Raw genomic sequence first — 18,023 nt, 5'->3', positions numbered from 1 at the left:
ATATTTATTTTCAACCCGTTCTCACTCCCAAAGCGTAACATTTTACGCTAGGTGACAAATCGTCACCATATTACGTTTTCGGCTACCCACCACGTTCCTAAATGACGACCTCGGAAAAAGAGGAAATATGAGAACCGTCTGGACTGAACCTACACATGTTCGCTCTCTTTCTTCAAATCGCTTAGAAACACGCTATTTAACATCATTAAAGTCCTGGTTAAGGTCAGGAATAAGGTTATGGTCAGGGCTAGGGATAAGGTTAGGTTTAGGGCTGGAATACAGGGCTGGAACGTCTACTACCGCGGGAGCGTCATTGCACTGGATTCCAGCAATAACCCGCCGCGTACCATAAGAACGCCGAAGGTCTCCTTTCGCGTTCCTCAGGAACGCCGCGGGACGTGACAAAACGTCGACATGTTACGCCTCGGGAGTGAGAACGCTCTGTTATTTTAAGCAGGTGAAGCGATTTAAAGGTGGACTTACAGACAGGCCTCTGCTCCCAGGAGGACCTTTCGGGCCCTGGATGGAGGAAAAACAGAGATTATTGTAAGTTTATTTGGGAGGATAATCAAATGTGACTTTTATCTGTGGCTTCCACAGGGTGATGACCCGCTTCCTTTACATGGTGCCGGTTTTACGTTGATGTGGTCCCTCCCTGACAACGGAACAGGATGCAGCGTTACTGCTGGAGTCTGCCAGTCATGGATGGATCTTGTGTGATGTCTGTTCCTATGGACAGTGATCCCAGCAATTTGTGATGCTGTGTCATTACCAGCTTTTTGAACTGAAATCGTCCATCAGTAACCAGGACGTGCTCACAGCCATCTGCCTCCAGCTCAGATACCATCCTGCTCTGTCACAGCAACCCTCTGCATGATCTCGCCAAATACATCCATGAAACCTCTATGAGGTCTTTCTCTTTTCATCCTGCCTGGCAGCTCCATCTTTTAATATGTCCTCTGTCTAATTTAATTTAAAAACTAAATGAGCTTTTTCTTATTGAAAGATTTGCTTAGAAGATAACATCATTCAAAGAATTATTAGACGTGCTAATGAGAGTGAAGGTAGGCAGGTGAAGATGCAGTTTAAACGTACTTTGTGTCCTGGATATCCGTCACCTCCAGGCTCACCTGGCTTTCCTGGCATGCCTGAGTTCCCCTGTATGGGTCACACATAAATCACAGAAGAAGCAAAAAGCCAACGTCTCAGTGACGCGACATCAAAGAAACCTTTCTTACCCCACGACCCCGGTTCCCCTTGGATCCTGGATACCCTTTCGGTCCCTTCGCACCGTCGTCGCCCTGAAGACAAAATGCCGTGTCTCAATCACCACAGAGTCCAACATACTTCTAGCTTACTTTGGCTGAACCACATGGTGGCATCAAAGTTTTAGTGTGTGGAAAATGGAAGGACTCACCGGTAAACCAGGGTAACCAGGAAAACCAGCATCTCCCTGTACAGAGAAAGGAAGAAGCAACGATTTCACGATTAAGACTTTCTAAAATGTTCGGCCACATGTGTAAATCTGTTTTACCCACATCATTGTCCAGCTGAACAGCACCAAAGACATCCCCATGCCTATGCAGATGATACTAAGCTGTATTTTTCCACTAAGCCCCCAAATCTCAACAGCCTCCCAGACCTCAATCACTTCACCACTGCCAGTGAAAAATGGACGAACGTTCCTTTTTCTGAATCCTGGTAAAACTGAGGTTCTTCAGGTTCTTATGAAAACTTGGGAGGGAACATTTTGGATTGTGCCAGCACAGAGCTTGGGTGCGGGTCACCAGTGACACAAACCACGGTGTATCCTGAGAGAACCAGAACATCTTCTCCTCCATCAAACGAATAGCTGAAACTAAAACCATGTGGCGTTCTTCTTACTGCTTTTCATTGTTGATGAAAACAGAATTCATTCAGTTTTTGTTGGTTGATGTCAAATTAAGGTTCAGCTCTACCTTTGAACCTTTCGGTCCTTCAGGTCCAAACCCGTCACGACCATCCAGACCCTGAACACAGAGAAAGTCTTGCATGAGATAACTGCATTGAATTACAGATATACACAAGCTCAGCTCATGTTCGGGATCCTACCGGCATTCCTCTGGGTCCTGGTGGTCCCAGAGCACCCTTCACACCTGGTTCTCCTGGTTGGCCCTTAAATAACAACCATGGACATTTCTCCATCAGAATTTACACCCCCATCCAACAAAACCCTGCCAAAATATCTTTCCATTTATAAATAAAGAGTACATTATTTACAGGCTGAATCCAGTTTTATTCACATTTTAAACGTTTAAACTGCTGCTGTGGTTTATGGCCACGATCCTGGGCCATTTGACCCAGCGTTTTGAGTTTTTATACATTTGGATGTTTATGGTTTATGTTTAAGTTCATCAGGTTATCTAAGTTCATTTCTGTTATACTGAGGTTGCTGTTGTTTATTACAGTCCCCTGGTGTCTTCACCCCGTGTGTTTAAGTCTCCCTCAGCCTTCACGTGTTTCATGTCTGCGTGTCATTATGTTTCCTGTTTTATTTTGAAGAGGTCTGGTGTCCCATGTTCATTGTGTTTAGTTTCACTTCCCCTGTGCCGTCATTGTGTTTCCGCTTCATCACCTCCTGTGTGTATTTAGTGTGTGTTTCCACTCATTCCTCATCCAATCGTCTGCTTTGTTTCCATGCCTCTAGGTTTATGGATTCATGTCAGGTCTTCAGGTTTCTAGGTCCTTGTTCTAGTGTTTTTATATTTAGCTCACCCAGTTTAGGTTATTGTTAGTTTCTCCTTTGCCTTTTGTTTTTGTGCTGTTTACTAGTGATGTGACGTTCTGTATCGAGGCTTCGGAGCGTGTGTCGAGTAATGGAGGGGGTGTTTCCGCGATGCGCGTATCGAGGCTTGCTTCATTTATGGGAGGAGCTGAAAATGATGACGTCCGCAGCCTCGCTGCCCGGCTGTACCACGTGACTGGTTCATGAAGTGGTTCGAACTTTGCCGCGAGCTATGACAGCGATATAAACCCCTCAGACTTCATTCAAAATGTGGGTGTTTGATGGAGAGTTGCGGTTAGAGAGAGTTTGGAGACCGTTTGGAGGTTTATGAGAGTGAGGAGAGAAAGTCAGGAGAGAATGGAGCCAGCTAAGAAGAGGAGGATGTCCTCCCCTGTGTGGGAACATTTTGATCTTATTCCTCCCAACAAAGTATGTACATTTCTACAGAAGATGTATTTTCATAATACTGATGGTGCAATAAAACTTATGTTGAGCGGCTTTACTTTTGTACAAGGTGAAGTGTTTGCTATGTGCCAGGGAGCTGGGATATAACAACAACACCTCATCCATGCTTAGGCACTACAGAGCTTTGCATGAGAATAAGAGGAACACCGATTGTGGAGCAAGACCAGGTGAGCCATCAAATGCAATGATAATATAGGATGCAGTAATGTTACTAAATGATATAACAATATTATACAACTGTTATAAGTTACGTGTGTGATATTTATATTTGTGCTTTATCTTTATTGTCTTTCCTCAGGAGAACAATCTCAAATAGATGAAGACCTGGTTAGCATGGTGATTGAGGACTCCCAGCCATTTAGCATTGTGGAGGACAAAGGATTCAAAAGATTTGTTAAATCATTAAATCCCAGCTATGTTCTCCCCACTAAAAAGGCCATAAAAGCAGTGAAAATTTAGTTTTTACAGAATAAAATGTGAACAGGCAGGACTGAGGCTCAAAGCCTCAGTGTGTAGCTGTCCATACCTCAACGTTACAAAAGCACAACTACTGTCCACACCCCAACCACACCTCACCTCACAGTAAATGATCATTTCCATTTCAAGCATTTCCAAATAATCATTTCCCATACTGCCACTATAAATATACACAGTATACTGCCATCACTACAATATACATGTTTTACACACTCCTTTTGTTGTTGACATTTACAGGCTGTGTGCAAAAGGCCACACTCTTCAAATTCATGCCAGCTATTATTTTTACGTCCAGTAGGTGTCCTGCTAGAGCAAATGAAGCTTCATGAAGCTTTGCGCTGGGGTGAACCAATTGGATGAAAAGCTTCAGTGCTTCATGAAGCTTCATCTGCCCATCACTACTGTTTACCAGCCTACAATAAACAGCTCGCTTTCAGCTAATATTAAGTCTGTTTCCACTATTATCTACTCACATTCACACAGTTTGCTTCAACCAGACTGTGACACAAAATCTCATTGGGGCCATTAAAGCTTGTAGTTGGATAGGGGTTGGGTTTTGACCTCTAGCCGCGGGCTACATGGGTATTCTGGTTAAAAGCTTTCCTGAATGCAAAGAAAGGAAGCGATGTCACCCACCTTCTGCCCATTAGGGCCAGGACGTCCAGGTAGCCCTGGTTTTCCAACAGATCCATGTTCACCCTGTGGAGGAGCAGAGCTGCCACTGTTCACTCTATTCACATCATGCAAACACTGAACACTCTTTATGTTGCAGCCACTGGAAATACTTCTAAAGTCTTTAAATGTCTAAATGTTTAAATGACCTTTAAAGCAATAATAATAATAAAAAAAGCAATGTTGGTATTTTTCCTCATGCAAAACTCCCTTTAATCAGACACATGCTTCATTAGAAAAACACAATCAGTACATCATAATTGAACTCGTTGGTCAGTGCATGCATACAGCCTAGTTGATGAACGCACCTGATTTCCTGGAAAACCAGGTGTTCCTTTGGGTCCAGGTTCCCCATTGTCCCCAGCAGGGCCCTGCAGGGTCATCACAGTTTGATAACTGGTGATTATTTACACCTCTGCTCTTCCAATCAATGATGACTGATGGAAAGTCTGCATAGCTGTACACTAGTAGTCATCTGTAGTGTACGCTGATAATAATATATATGTCACTACACTTTATTTGTATTGCTTCTAAAACAAAGAAGTGTTGAAAAATAATAATAAAATTAGGAAATTAAAAGAACAAGAAAAAACAAGGGCGCTAGGATGTCAATCCTGGAAAACATTCCATCAAACAATAATTACAGAGCTATGACAAACACAGCAAATCAGTGCAATCTGATCAGACAGCGTGTGGTTGTCTGCATGCGCCTGCCAGAATCCTTTCTACGGCCAAACTTCATGACGTCATGCATGAAGTACATCCTAGTACAGATGCCGGGAGTCTATGTATATATAACAGGATACTGGAGTCAATTCTCTATCATCTCACACGTCGATTTAATCAGTTTCTGTTTGATGGTTATTCAGCTGTGTGACAACCCGAAGGATGCGGCCTCCGAAGGATGCGGCCTCCGAAGGATGCGGCCTCCGAAGGATGCGGCCTCCGAAGGATGCGGCCTAGGTTTTGGGACACAGCTTATGGAAAGACCAGATGTTTTTCAGTCACCAGGGCCTGAGGCTAAGTAATTCACCTGGAATAATTTTGTGTGTCCCTGACCAAATGGCGTGGAACACCTGCCTTAAGAATTTGGTTGGTGTCATTTAAGCACTGTGTGCCAGGAAGAGGGAGGAGCCAACGCAGGACTCAAAACTCAAAAGAATTAACTAAGGCAGGCAAAACACCAAATACAAAAAAACGTAACTCAGACGTGAAACTAGACAACTGAGAAAGTGAGGAACAAGCAACTAAGAGCAAGGAAAAGGGGGGACACTCGCAGCAATATGGGACGATGCAACAATGGGCAAAGGCAAACGGTGGAAACACACGGGGAATGGGGGAGAGATCAAACATAATGAGGTGGGAGGAAGGAAAACAGATGAATGAAACTCAGAGACAGAACTTATACGAGAGACGTGACAGACTAACCAGGGAGGGAACAAACTAAACCAACAGGAAGTACAAATGATTACACTTGGAAGAACGAGGAAACTAAACAATAGCAAAGAGAACATAAGAAACAGAAACACTGTGTTAGCGTGACAGCAGGACGGCGTCATTCACACATCGTCACAGCCGCTCTCGTCTTAAAGAGCGCAGGATTTCATATGTTGCTTTGAGAAAACAGTCATGGTGTGGATCAGTGCAGTCATGTTTTGGGGAAGTACGATCTGACGTTGGCCACATTTCAGATCAACAGTGAGCTTATTTGTGTCTGTGTGATACCTCCTAATGCTTTAGCTCATCACATGAACGTACGGCGGCCTGAATGTGCAGACGGAGAATATCACTTTCTGTCGACGTGAACACTGCCCATGAGACTGTTATACAACATGTGTTCACAAATATACTCCCCTAAATGAGAAACAGCTTTTCTTAAGTTGCTAACTTATACCAAGCAGAGCTGCAACTGCATCCTATCTGTCTTTGTGGTTTGACAGAGAAAAAAGAAATTCATGAATAGTTCCACTGAATTTCTCTGGAAGTCTGTCCATGGGCCAAATCCAGCACAAATCTGCCAAATCCAGCTGAGCGAAAGCCAAAGTGTAACCGGAGTGATGCAAAAACACAGACTAAACTGGCACCTCTCGAGTCCTGTGGGGATTTCTGCCTATTCAACTAAAACAAAACTTCTAAGGAATAATGTGTACAGTTACTGTCAATGATCCTTCAGGAATTTAATGCTAAATTCAACCAGATGCAGCCTGCGGGAGAACATTTACAGTTTACTGCCTCAGCTGTAAACTCTGTTAGCCTGGCTCTGAATCACGGCTCTTGAACAGTTGAGACTTCAATATTTGAAACAGCTTATTAGTTCCAACATATCGAGGGGTCTTACAACGCAGTGGAGATCCCTTTACAGGCCCAGCGACTTGAACATGATGCGTAGTGGTTACATACAGTTGTGGTCAGATGTTCATCACGGGCATGAATTTCAGGTCATTTTGGATTTTTAATGATTTCTTTAAACCTTTTCCAGTGTGCAACGATCGTAGAGAGTGTGCATTAGAGCAGGGCGATATGACCAAAAATATTTATCACGATATACATTTGAAAATTTGCAATAACGATATAACTGACGATATAATTGACACGAGACAAATTGAGATGAGAGATGAGATGAGATAGCCTTTATGTGTCAGTTGCAGGTCTTTTGCCCACAACCGAGATGACAGACCTTGCCGACCGTACCTACAATACACAAACCTCTCCTATCATTTCAATCCCAGCGGGCAGCCTTGTGGGGGTTTGAACAGCCGGTTCCGCTTTCTTTATTCTTTGATAAGTCAGGGCCAAGCCAGCTCCGATCAGCCAGAACCCTGTTATCATGGTTCCGAATAGGTAGATATCTTCAGCACTCAGGCTCACCCAAGCCCAGACTTCTCGTTGAGGAAGGGGTGTCAGTTGCATTTAGGGACCAGTTGATCAAATTCATAATTCCTTTTTGTTCCCTCTCTGTTCCAGGGAAAAGGAATACAGAAAAAAAAGAGACTAGACAAGGACATAAGCAGGGAAGATGAGGGGGAGGAGAAAAAGTGCGTCCGCCTCCTCCGAGAGCCAAAGAAGAACTCCTCAACTTTATTAGTGCAAAAAACAAAACAAAAAAACCCCATCAAAGTATTTTCACTTAAACAAGCAGCTGTTTTTTATCTGCATTAAAGCTATATAAACATTTAACAGTGCAAACTGACAGTTTAACCAAAAGGCGTTTCCAGTGGAAACTGGCCGACACATCCTCAGCATAACCATGTATAATATCCACAACACTTAAAGAGGTCATACACACACAATACGGTAACATTATGTCGAAGCGCAGCACGTATCACTCTGCGAGGCTCCGCCTACGACAGCCGTAATGCTCCAACAATCCATCAAGCGGTGCGGCTTCGTAGCTCAGCAAAGTCGTACTGAAACATCTGACAGATTTTCGAGCGCCGTGCACATAAAATCGTTTTGAGGTCAGTAAACACAACCAGAGTTCATACATAAGGCACACGGGATTATAAGGGGCTCTGTCGACTTTCAGACAAATCAAAGGATGATTTTAAGTGCGCCGTATTTTCCAAACAACACGGTAATAACGACGGCCCGCTAGCATGCGCTACCAAAAATAGTGCTTTGTTGTGTATCTGACGGACGAAAGCTAAACCAGTTCCACACCACTGAAGCTGCAGCGTTTTTACAAACCAGTTCTGGTTCATCGTTTCATTCAACGATCCACTTTCGCTCTTCTTATTCTGCGTCGCCGCCATGTGCGTATGTAAACAAAGGCACTGTGCATGTGCGTTTTACCCATATTCTATCGCCATGTTTCATTTTCTTATCGTTGCCCAACATTACACCGGTGTTACCGTGGATGGTATGATATGGCCCAGCACTAGCGTGCACCAAATGGATTTTCTCTAATCCACACTGTCACGGACCCGGCTCTGGAGGACTCGGGGGTCCGTGACCAGTTTTGACTGTTGTTATTGTTGTTAGTATTATTATTATTTGGTGATGTGTGTTTTCTCCACAATGCTGTGTTAGTCTGTGTCCCACTCGTATGTATAGGCAGGGTGTGGGTGTATACGTGTGTATGTCTGCGGGTGTGGCTGGAGGATGGAGCACAGCCACCTGCAGGCCTGATAGGTGTGGCCCTGCGAAGGACTGGCCACACCTGAAGTTCCTGCCACACCTGTTGGTGATCAGGGCTCGTCGGGGGAGCTACTTAGGAGAGTGTTGGAGCTCCCACCGGCGCGGGATCATTGAGTTATCGTACCAAGTTAGTGTGTCAGCATATGTCTGTGTTGTTCGTATATGCCCGCCGAGGGTTAGTGTTGACGGCTGCCTCTATGGTTTCCCTGCAGGAGGAAGAGTGGTCCAGAAAGGCAGCACGCACGGGGTGTGCGGAAACACAACAGCGGGGAGCACGAGCACGAGCACAGACGTCGGAGGGAAGCACGCACATGGGGTTCAAGGGAGCAACGGGGAGTTATTGTGTTTACAGTTTTTCACTGTGAATAAAGAGCACTGTTTGCATCGCAGAGTCTGCGTTTTGGGTCCTCCTTTCCCCACATCCCCACGGTCTGCCAGCCAGACCGTGACACACACAGGCTCAAATATAAACAAACATACTAATTTTTGGCTAAATGTCTCAAAGTTCTTCACAGACGCTCTTGGTAGCTGTCGATAAGCTTCTGGCATAATTCTGGCTGCATGTTTCATCACTCTTTTTATCAGAACTGAGGACTTGACCAGAGGGTGTTCCCACTCTGAATGACCGTCAGCGTTCCCACAACATTCATAGTAAGAGCAGCGATGTGAGAGGAAGGCTGAGTGCGGGGAGGAGGGGTTAAACTACAGCAGTCTTTTCTGAGTTAAATATGTTCGGTCTCACAATTAAGGTCAACCTGCCGTGCGTCCAATCACAAAGCAGACCGTCACGACAGAACCGGACTCTCACCTGTGGCCCAGCAGCACCTGGGATACCGGGAGGGCCTCGATTTCCTTTCTCACCAGGTGACCCCTGCAAACAGAGTCAGACGTCTGTGTACAGTCACAGATATACGGTATAATCCTGATGCTGCTTCATATCGTCTTCTACCTTCTCACCACTGGGACCTCTTCTTCCATTACGACCCTGCACAAGAAAAAAATGTCACCATCATCATGCTGAAGTCTTTCTGCAGCACAGAGCAGCACCTTCCTACCCGAGTCTCTGTGTGAGGATCACTGCTCTTCATGAAAACAGCTTCTCTTAGAGAGAAACAGAAGAACGATTTTTCTGAGAAATCTCACCGGGTTTCCATCTAGTCCACTGTCACCCCCGTACCCGTCTGGACCAGGACCACCCTGTGGATTAAAAAACATTCTGATAACTGCATCCAGCCATCTGTCCTTCTGCCCGTCCATCCACAGAATTATATACTTTGGTCAAAATATTATAATTATATATTGTGACCATTTGGCCTGGCTTTCCTCAGACCGTACACCAGAGAAGGTCAGGGCTGCATGGTGTCAGTCACTGGTTGGTAATTTCAACATTTTGGTCTTTGTATCCTGAGTGAGCTACTCAGGACCAGCTCATATAGTCTTCACTCATTTGTGATGTACATCAGGTGGGCTTATTGATTTAAAAGTAAAATTAATCACATTTTATTCAGAAACACTTTAAATTAGCAACTGGAACCATAAATCCACCAAAGAGTGTTCAGCGCTCCTTTTGTCATAGACTTCTATCCAATCAGACCAGAGGACTCGCCCCCTGCCGACCAGGTTAGGATGCTTCTGTATTGGCTTCACATTCATGTTCAATCACTGGCCACATATCTGATCAGCCAATCACGTGGCACCAAATGAATGCATATAGGTGTATATGTGGCATGGTTGTTGGTACAGGACGGGTTGGTCTGACTATTCTGCTGATCTGTTGGGACTTTCCACACAATCATTTACAGAGGAAGCTCTGAAAAGACAACATGCAGCGTCAACAGCAGATCTCTGAGAGAAACGACCTCACTGATGTCAGAGGTCAGAGGAAACGTCTCTAAATCCACAACACATTAAACTTGAAGCAGATGTGTACTGCAGCAGAAGACCACACCACGCACTCCTGTCAGCTAAGAACAGAACTGACTGTCTGATCCAATGGCATCCTCTCTTCTGAAAAGAAAGTGACAGGGTGTCACACGCTCACCCCGCGTCCTCCAGCTCCCTTCCACAGTCCGAAGGCATGCTCGTTAGGTTAACTTGTGATTCTGAAGGTATGAAGTGTGAGTATGAGTGTGAATGACTGTGTGTCTCTCTGGGACAGACTGGAAACCTATCCTCGGTGAACAACAGGCTCTGCATCCCCTGAAACCCAACAAATACTTTAGTATCAAAAACGCACAGTTCCTCTGATGCCCAGAAGAGGCAGCAGTGAGTCAGTCTCCATAGACACTCGTGTTGGCTGTAGATCAGGAGGTAGATCAGGTCATCTACTAACTGGAGGTTTGGGCAACATACTAACCCGAGCTGCTCCCTGATGCATCGTCAGAGGGTGAATGTTAGAGAGTGAAAAAGTGCTTGTGTGAATGAGGCATGTTGTACGAAGTGCTCTGAGCATTCAAGTGCTAATTTAGAGGCAGTCCATATTAAAAACGTTTACAGCCTGATAAGAAAATCAGCTTTAGTCTCTGTAGATAATTTACGGTAAACTAGTGGCATCATGGCGGCTAACGTTCAGCTTTTACATAAAGATGTGGACGTGTCTTACTGGTCTCCCTGGGCTGCCGGGGTCTCCTTTGGGTCCTGGTCTGTTGTTGTCGACACCCGGGGTGCCCTGTCAGACAAAAACAGTGTTCGGTTCTTGAAGTGGAGCTTCCAGCTGTTTCCCAGCTGCGATCAGCTGTCGGGTTTTCCAACAGAAGAAAGAGCCGATATTACAGTTTTAACTAGGGCTGTGCGATATGACCACAATCTCATATCCCGATATCTGACGTTTATCGTCCGATAACGATATAAATCACAAAAATGTAACATTTTCTGTAAAGTCTGTGAATCTCGGGCAGCTCGACTTGTGTGAAGTGTTTCCAGCTGTGCGTCGAGTGTTTTAACCGATGCATGAAACGACACGTTTTAGACATAAGCTGTTACGGCCGCCGTTTTCTTTGTGAGTATTTATTACACGGCGTGCTGCGGGGAAAAGCCTGTTCTAACGTTGGAGTCTAAGCTTTATTTTTTAGCACCTGGCGGCTCTTTTTTGCTTCTCATCTGTAAATAATCTGCTCTTTCACGCGATTCAGTTTATTTTGAAAGGTCTCAACAGGATCTTGAGCTTTATTGTGAAAGGTTTATGTGGAACATAAACAAGCGGATACGCGATGCTGTTACCGTCGTTGTTGCTAACGACAACGCATAAAAACAGGCGCTTGTGCATCCGTAGTGTGGTGATATTACATATAAGAGTAAGACAGAACTTTAAGAAATGAATATAGTCACTACAGTGATCAAAACCATGAAAAAATGTTGCCGTAAACACTTTATTTTGCGACACCACGAAACAAACGATAGCGTAAAATGAAAGAACGTTTTTATATCGTCATCGATATATATGGTTATATCGAACAGCCCTAGTTTTAACTGACATTAGTGACATTTAAACGTTTAAACACACAAAAACATCCTGAGAAAACATCGACATGCAGAGTTCTGTGATGGGTTTTTATGGCAGCACGACGTTTGTGGATTATTGTTGTAAATAAAGTGTTTTATGAGTGAATGTAGTGTGTGATCACACCAGGCTGGAAAAGCTCTCGATAAATCCCAGCTTATTTGTATTTGTTAGACAGATCAGACGGGCACAGACAAACTACACGATCAAATATCTTCACCATAATCTTTGTATCATAAAAATATGTGCAGAAACTAAAGAGTCATTATTTCAGGACATTGTTCATATTCAGGCTGTTGAAACAGGTTTTCTTTGTAAAAACAAAAAACCTGAAATATGAAAGGTTTATTTTGCTTTAGCAGTCTGATTGACCTGAACTTGACCTGCCTCCTCCTCTTCCTCATCCCCCTCCTGCTCCCACATATTAAATAATTAGGAAAAAAAGTCCATGTGACTGCCGACCTTTCTGAAATGAAAGCACCGAAACTCACCGGGTCTCCTCTCAGTCCCTTCTGTCCTTTCAGCCCCTCCTCGCCTCCTGTCCCCGGGATGCCCTAAAGATGATATTTCAGCCTGTCAATCAACCTACCCAGAGGTCAGAGGTCAACAGCTCACAGCTTCATTTTTACGAGCTGAAGTCAAAACACATTTAAAAAAACGAAAACAGAAACAATAACAGTAAAATGGATCAATCGTTTCATTAGGTAACAACGATCAGAGCTGATGCAGCACGAAGCAAAGAAACTTTGAGTGGTTTTTGTTTACTGGGTTTCCCGGAGGTCCTCGTTCTGCTTTCAGTCCACCGAGTCCCGTCTCTCCCTGCAAACAAAACCAGAAGAACGCGTCATCTCTTCTTCTTCCACAGTCACGTGACATAAACCATCATACTCTCCTACCATGATTTGTAAATCACTAGGATAATACAGCATGTGTAAATGTTAATATAAAGAATAATTTTCATATGTAATAATTCATTTATCTAATTTAAACTTATATGTATAATTTAATCCACAGTTGCATTCAAATGATTATATTGAACAGCAGGAGCCAGGTGATGATAAATTCACTGCTCATCAGCAGGTGTCAGCATGTCTGTCAAAGCTGTGTTCAGGTGTGTGTTAACACAGCACTAAGGAACAAAGGCCTCAGCCCAGATGTTTGTCAGGCTACATTCTGTTTCACAAAGAGGAGAAAAATCATTACAATATTAGCCTCAGCTAATGTTAGCGGCTAACATTAGCTGATGTTAGCCATTAGCTACATTAGCTAACATTAGCTAATGTTAGCTGATGTTAGTCATTAGCTACATTAGCTAATGTTAGCTGATGTTAGTCATTAGCTACATTAGCTAATGTTAGCTGATGTTAGACATTAGCTACATTAGCTAATGTTAGCTGATGTTAGTCATTAGCTACATTAGCTAACGTTAGCTGAGGCCTCCTTGACTCAAACCAGTGTGTCCACTGGCCTGCAGGTGCCCGACACAGAGTAACGGAGTGCGCGCTGTGCCAGGATTTATACATCAGGGAAACCAAACCCCCCTCTGGCTTCAAGACAGAAGAGCCACCTCATCAGCCCCCCCCCCCCCCCCCCCCCCGCAGCTGAAGACAGCTTCAACTGTTTGTGTGTTGAAAAAAAGTAATTTTCTTGTTTTAACAATAGAAATAATTATTAGTTAGATTACTGGTTAGTGAAAAAGTAACGGTGTTAGCAACGCGTCACTGATCAGAAGGCCTCAGTCACAGATGTTCATACCTGCTCTCCATCGATGCCGTTCAGTCCATCCTCCCCGTCGTCCCCCTGCAGCGTTGGAGCACAATCAGCTGTTACGTCTCACTGCTCAATCTATGATAAACTGTCACTTCTCCAGTAAATGCAGCAGTGTCAGCAGACCTCGGTCACTCACCTTGTTGCCCGAGAGGCCTCGGTAGCCCTGCAGATACAAACAGCAGATTTAATGGTTAAAGCGCTCATGTTTGACTTTTTCAGCCCGGCTTCACAGGAATCTTTCAGTTATTTGGATTCGATTAAACGTCTGATATATTTAATATTTGTGTGATATATTTATAACAAACTATAAACAAACTTGTCAGGCTGAAGGACATCACGTCTGACACTGTGGTCAGCAGCACAGGAGCACCACAGGGAACTGTGCTGTCCCCTCTTCTCTTCACCCTGTACACCTCTGACTTCTGCTACAACTCTGAATTATGCCACATTCAGAAGTTTGCAGATGACACAGCCATCATGGGGTGTATCTGGGATGATCAGGAAGAGGAGTACAGAAGTCTGGTGAGGAACTTTGTCGCTTCGAGTCACACAAACCACCTGCAACTCAACACCTCAAAGACTAAGGAACTGGTTGTGGACTTCGGGAGGTCCAGAGAAGGTCCACTGCCGGTTCAGATAGAGGGGGAGGAGGTGGAGGTGGTCAACAAGTACAAGTACCTCGGGCTGTGGGTGGACAATAAACTGGACTGGTCATGCAACACAGAGCACCTGTATAAAAAAGCCCAAAGCCGACTGTACTTCCTCAGGAGGCTGAGGTCTTTTAACATCTGCAGGAAGCTCCTGAGGATGTTTTACCAGTCGGTGGTTGCTGGAGTACTTTTCTATGCTGTGGTGTGCTGGGGGAGCAGCACAGCAAAGAAGGACTCATCCAGGCTGGAGAAACTGATCAGGAAGGCTAGCTCTGTGGTCGGCATGAAGCTGGACACTCTGGTGACAGTGGCAGAGAAAAGGACATTAAAGAAACTGATGGACATTATGAACAATGCTGGGCATCCTCTGCACACGGCCATAAACAATCAGAAGAGTCTGTTCAGTGACAGGTTGCTTCTCCCCAAGACAAGAACTAACAGACTTAAAAACTCCTTTGTCCCACACGCCATCAGACTGTTTAACTCCTCTCTGGAGGGGAGAGGGAGGGGAAACAGGAGGACAAAGGAGGGGGGAACAACTAAGCTGTAGTGCCTCTGCACCTCACTGTGCAATACCTTTGTTAATAGTCAACGGTGCAATAGACTCCATACTTGAAATGTGCAATTCATATCAGAGGACATAGTGGTGGTAGACAAACAGAAGAAGACGGCCGTAGTGATCGATGTAGCGGTTCCCAATGACAGCAATATCAGGAAGAAGGAACACGAGAAGCTGGAGAAATACCAAGGGCTCAGAGAAGAGCTCGAGAGGATGTGGAGGGTGAAGGTGACGGTGGTCCCCGTGGTAATCGGAGCACTAGGTGCGGTGACTCCCAAGCTAGGCGAGTGGCTCCAGCAGATCCCGGGAATAACATCGGAGATCTCTGTCCAGAAGAGCGCAGTCCTGGGAACAGCTAAGATACTGCGCAGGACCCTCAAGCTCCCAGGCCTCTGGTAGAGGACCCGAGCTTGAAGGATAAACCGCCCACAGGGGCGTGCTGGGTGTTATATATATATATATATATATATATATATATATATATATATATATATATATATATATATATATATATATATATATAATATTCTGTAACTCTGTAACTTCTGTCGGTGCTGTGCTTTTTTGGAAACCGAATTTCCCAGAGGAACCCACCCGAGGGATTAATAAAGTTTTATCTTATCTCTTGTTTTTCATGATAAGAACAAAAGTTAATGCTAAAAATCAGTCGTCACACAGTCTGACATGAAAAACATCTCCATGAACTCGTCTGTTCGACTGCAGCGTCATTTTCTCCACGTGATGGAGTAATGATCAGACTTCAGCAGTGCTCCTCTCAGAGGTATGACACATCGCGTACCTTCTGTCCTCTGCTTCCAGGACAGCCCCGGATCCCCTGAAGTCCAGGAAGTCCAGGAGGACCGCGCTCGCCCTGCAACACAAAAGCAAAGTCAGCGCACCTGGTTCGAGCTCTCTGTCTGCTTCGTCCTGTAGGTCCATCTTTCAGTTATCAGGTTATATGAATATTACCTCAATAATACATCTGCATTTAAGTAAAATGTAATTGCCAACTGCTTTTAGGTAGCCCCCATAAACAGGAGCAAGCAGCTGGCAATTGTAGGAAAAAAGAACTTTAACAAGAATTTTAAACTTTAACAAGAAGAACACAAACTACAAACTAGAAAATTCAAAGTAAATAATTAAAAGCAAATTTTTTAATGGAAATGAATTCAGGTTTGAAGTTTTTTAATCAGGTTCAAGATCCTTTATTTGTCACATGCATAGTTACACGCAGTGAAACGTGTGCTGACGCGCTGCTCGACTGTGCAAAAGCAGAGAACATTATGTACAAATAACTGAATAAAATAAAACAATCTGGAAATTTTTACATTGAAAATCTGAAAATGTAGATTGTGCGAGTGTCTCATTTACAGCGGAAAGAGCTCGTGGTGGGATGAAGAAGAAGCACTTACACTGACTCCTTCTTCTCCCGGGAAACCCGGATGACCCCGCTCTCCCTCCTCACCCTGTTTATAAAGCAAACAGAACCATCAGAAAGAAAGCAAAGGGCTGGAAAAGCCTTCAGGACACATTTCACAACTAATTACATTAAGTGGCAGCTGGTCAGTAACGTGATATATTAAAATGATATTTTAGTTATTAGAGTTTATGATATTTGGACAATCGTGTCATGGACACCAGAGCAGCTCCGGCTGCCGTCCACATGAACAGGTTAAAGCTCCATCGTGCAGAGAGGAGCTCGTTTAAAATGGACTGAGGCACAGTGGAAACTGATCTCAGGTCAGACCCATCCATGTGTGGATGGGTCTGTGGGAGAGGGAGCATCCGCCCTGTGGAGCTGGCAGCTGGCACATCTGGACAGGCTCCGTCAGTGCTGAAAGCTATACACAGGTATCAGAGCAGCAGCTGCTCCGTGCAGACGTGTTTTTCATGTTTGAGTGGGATGATGCTAAAGCGCAGAATGCATCTGTTGCATCAGCACGCCTGCAGTCCAGACCTCTGGCCTGCTGCTCAGTTTCATGCAATGATGAATTTTTGCAGTTGAAACGTGAGATATGTTCTCTGTGTTCTATAGTGAAACATTCCTGGTGTAAAGTTGGGGTTTCACACTCACCTTTGCCCCTCGTGGGCCTGGAAGACCACGGGGGCCTTTGTCTCCCCAACATTTGCACATCACTCCGCAGCATTCCCGGGCTGTCACGGTGCTCTGCAGTCAGACGAGGGGGCGAAGGACATACATGAACAATGCACGATCTTTGTGAAGATCTTTAAGAGGCAAACGTCGGTTACTGAACGTTTTGTCTTCAGAGAATCAGGACTCATCAAAATATTACTCGCTATAAACTTTAAGAGGAACGATTATGTCAGCAGGAAAAATGGAAACAGGGAACTGGTCCAATCACAGTCCTCCCGTCAGCCGCCTCCTGAATGGCTGATGGGATTATTGTCCCTTTGATTTCTTTGTTGCTTACGTGACTTTTCTTTCAACCTACCCGCATGTTTTGCACTTGGGTCCTCTTATCTCACCTCATGACTCCTTTACTGGTTATTCTGAATAAAATTCACTCACATTTTTTACATTATATGAATAACATGAACGTGGCTCCTTTTTACTCAGACTAAAGATTAAAACTTGCTTTATTTGTCATTTAGAAAAGGTAGAAACGCACTCATGAGCAATGGGACTGACTTACAATCTGTTGGAATATGGTGCTGCCGATGCTCGGCATGCTGATTATGAGCTGATCGGTGTACCCGAATCCGCGGCCAAACTCCACCTTCTGTAGCTGAATGTGGTTAGTGCCCCTGAGAGCCACGGCCAGCAGGGCGCTGACTCCTGCAGACAGGACAACAGACTGGAACGGCGTGGCTTCACAAACACAGTGCACGTACATTTCCACTGGATCTGAATCAAGCAAACTGATTAGGTCTAGAAATATTTAGTAACTTCTCCTCGTAGATTAGATGGATCCAGTCTGATGGTGATCCAAGTGCTTCTTACCCCTCAGCTGTAAAAGGCATTGATGTGAACGCTACAGCTCGAGCTTCAAATTGATATCATAGCTGCTT

At 44.5% G+C, this 18,023-nt stretch overlaps 1 protein-coding gene across 1 annotated transcript in view; it reads right to left on the bottom strand.

Annotated features, from left to right (window-relative positions):
• LOC105940723 (collagen alpha-6(VI) chain) overlaps window positions 1-18,023 on the bottom strand; it is a 47,322-nt gene that overhangs the window by 10,609 nt on the left and 18,690 nt on the right. The window contains exons 12-31 of the mRNA XM_076890356.1: window positions 17,648-17,790; window positions 17,068-17,160; window positions 16,406-16,459; window positions 15,793-15,864; window positions 13,921-13,947; window positions 13,770-13,814; window positions 12,780-12,833; window positions 12,506-12,568; window positions 11,118-11,183; window positions 9,659-9,712; window positions 9,465-9,500; window positions 9,324-9,386; window positions 4,687-4,749; window positions 4,343-4,405; window positions 2,092-2,154; window positions 1,959-2,009; window positions 1,418-1,453; window positions 1,239-1,301; window positions 1,096-1,158; window positions 484-519 (exon numbers count right to left, since the gene is read on the bottom strand). Coding sequence (XP_076746471.1) covers window positions 484-519; window positions 1,096-1,158; window positions 1,239-1,301; window positions 1,418-1,453; window positions 1,959-2,009; window positions 2,092-2,154; window positions 4,343-4,405; window positions 4,687-4,749; window positions 9,324-9,386; window positions 9,465-9,500; window positions 9,659-9,712; window positions 11,118-11,183; window positions 12,506-12,568; window positions 12,780-12,833; window positions 13,770-13,814; window positions 13,921-13,947; window positions 15,793-15,864; window positions 16,406-16,459; window positions 17,068-17,160; window positions 17,648-17,790 — 1,208 coding nt within the window. The remainder of the gene's footprint in view (window positions 1-483; window positions 520-1,095; window positions 1,159-1,238; window positions 1,302-1,417; window positions 1,454-1,958; window positions 2,010-2,091; window positions 2,155-4,342; window positions 4,406-4,686; window positions 4,750-9,323; window positions 9,387-9,464; window positions 9,501-9,658; window positions 9,713-11,117; window positions 11,184-12,505; window positions 12,569-12,779; window positions 12,834-13,769; window positions 13,815-13,920; window positions 13,948-15,792; window positions 15,865-16,405; window positions 16,460-17,067; window positions 17,161-17,647; window positions 17,791-18,023) is intronic.

This window comes from Maylandia zebra, linkage group LG11 (genome assembly GCF_041146795.1).
Source record: "Maylandia zebra isolate NMK-2024a linkage group LG11, Mzebra_GT3a, whole genome shotgun sequence".
In the NCBI taxonomy this organism is placed as follows: Eukaryota; Metazoa; Chordata; class Actinopteri; order Cichliformes; family Cichlidae; genus Maylandia; species Maylandia zebra.
This window is presented reverse-complemented; position numbering and strand designations above follow the sequence as displayed.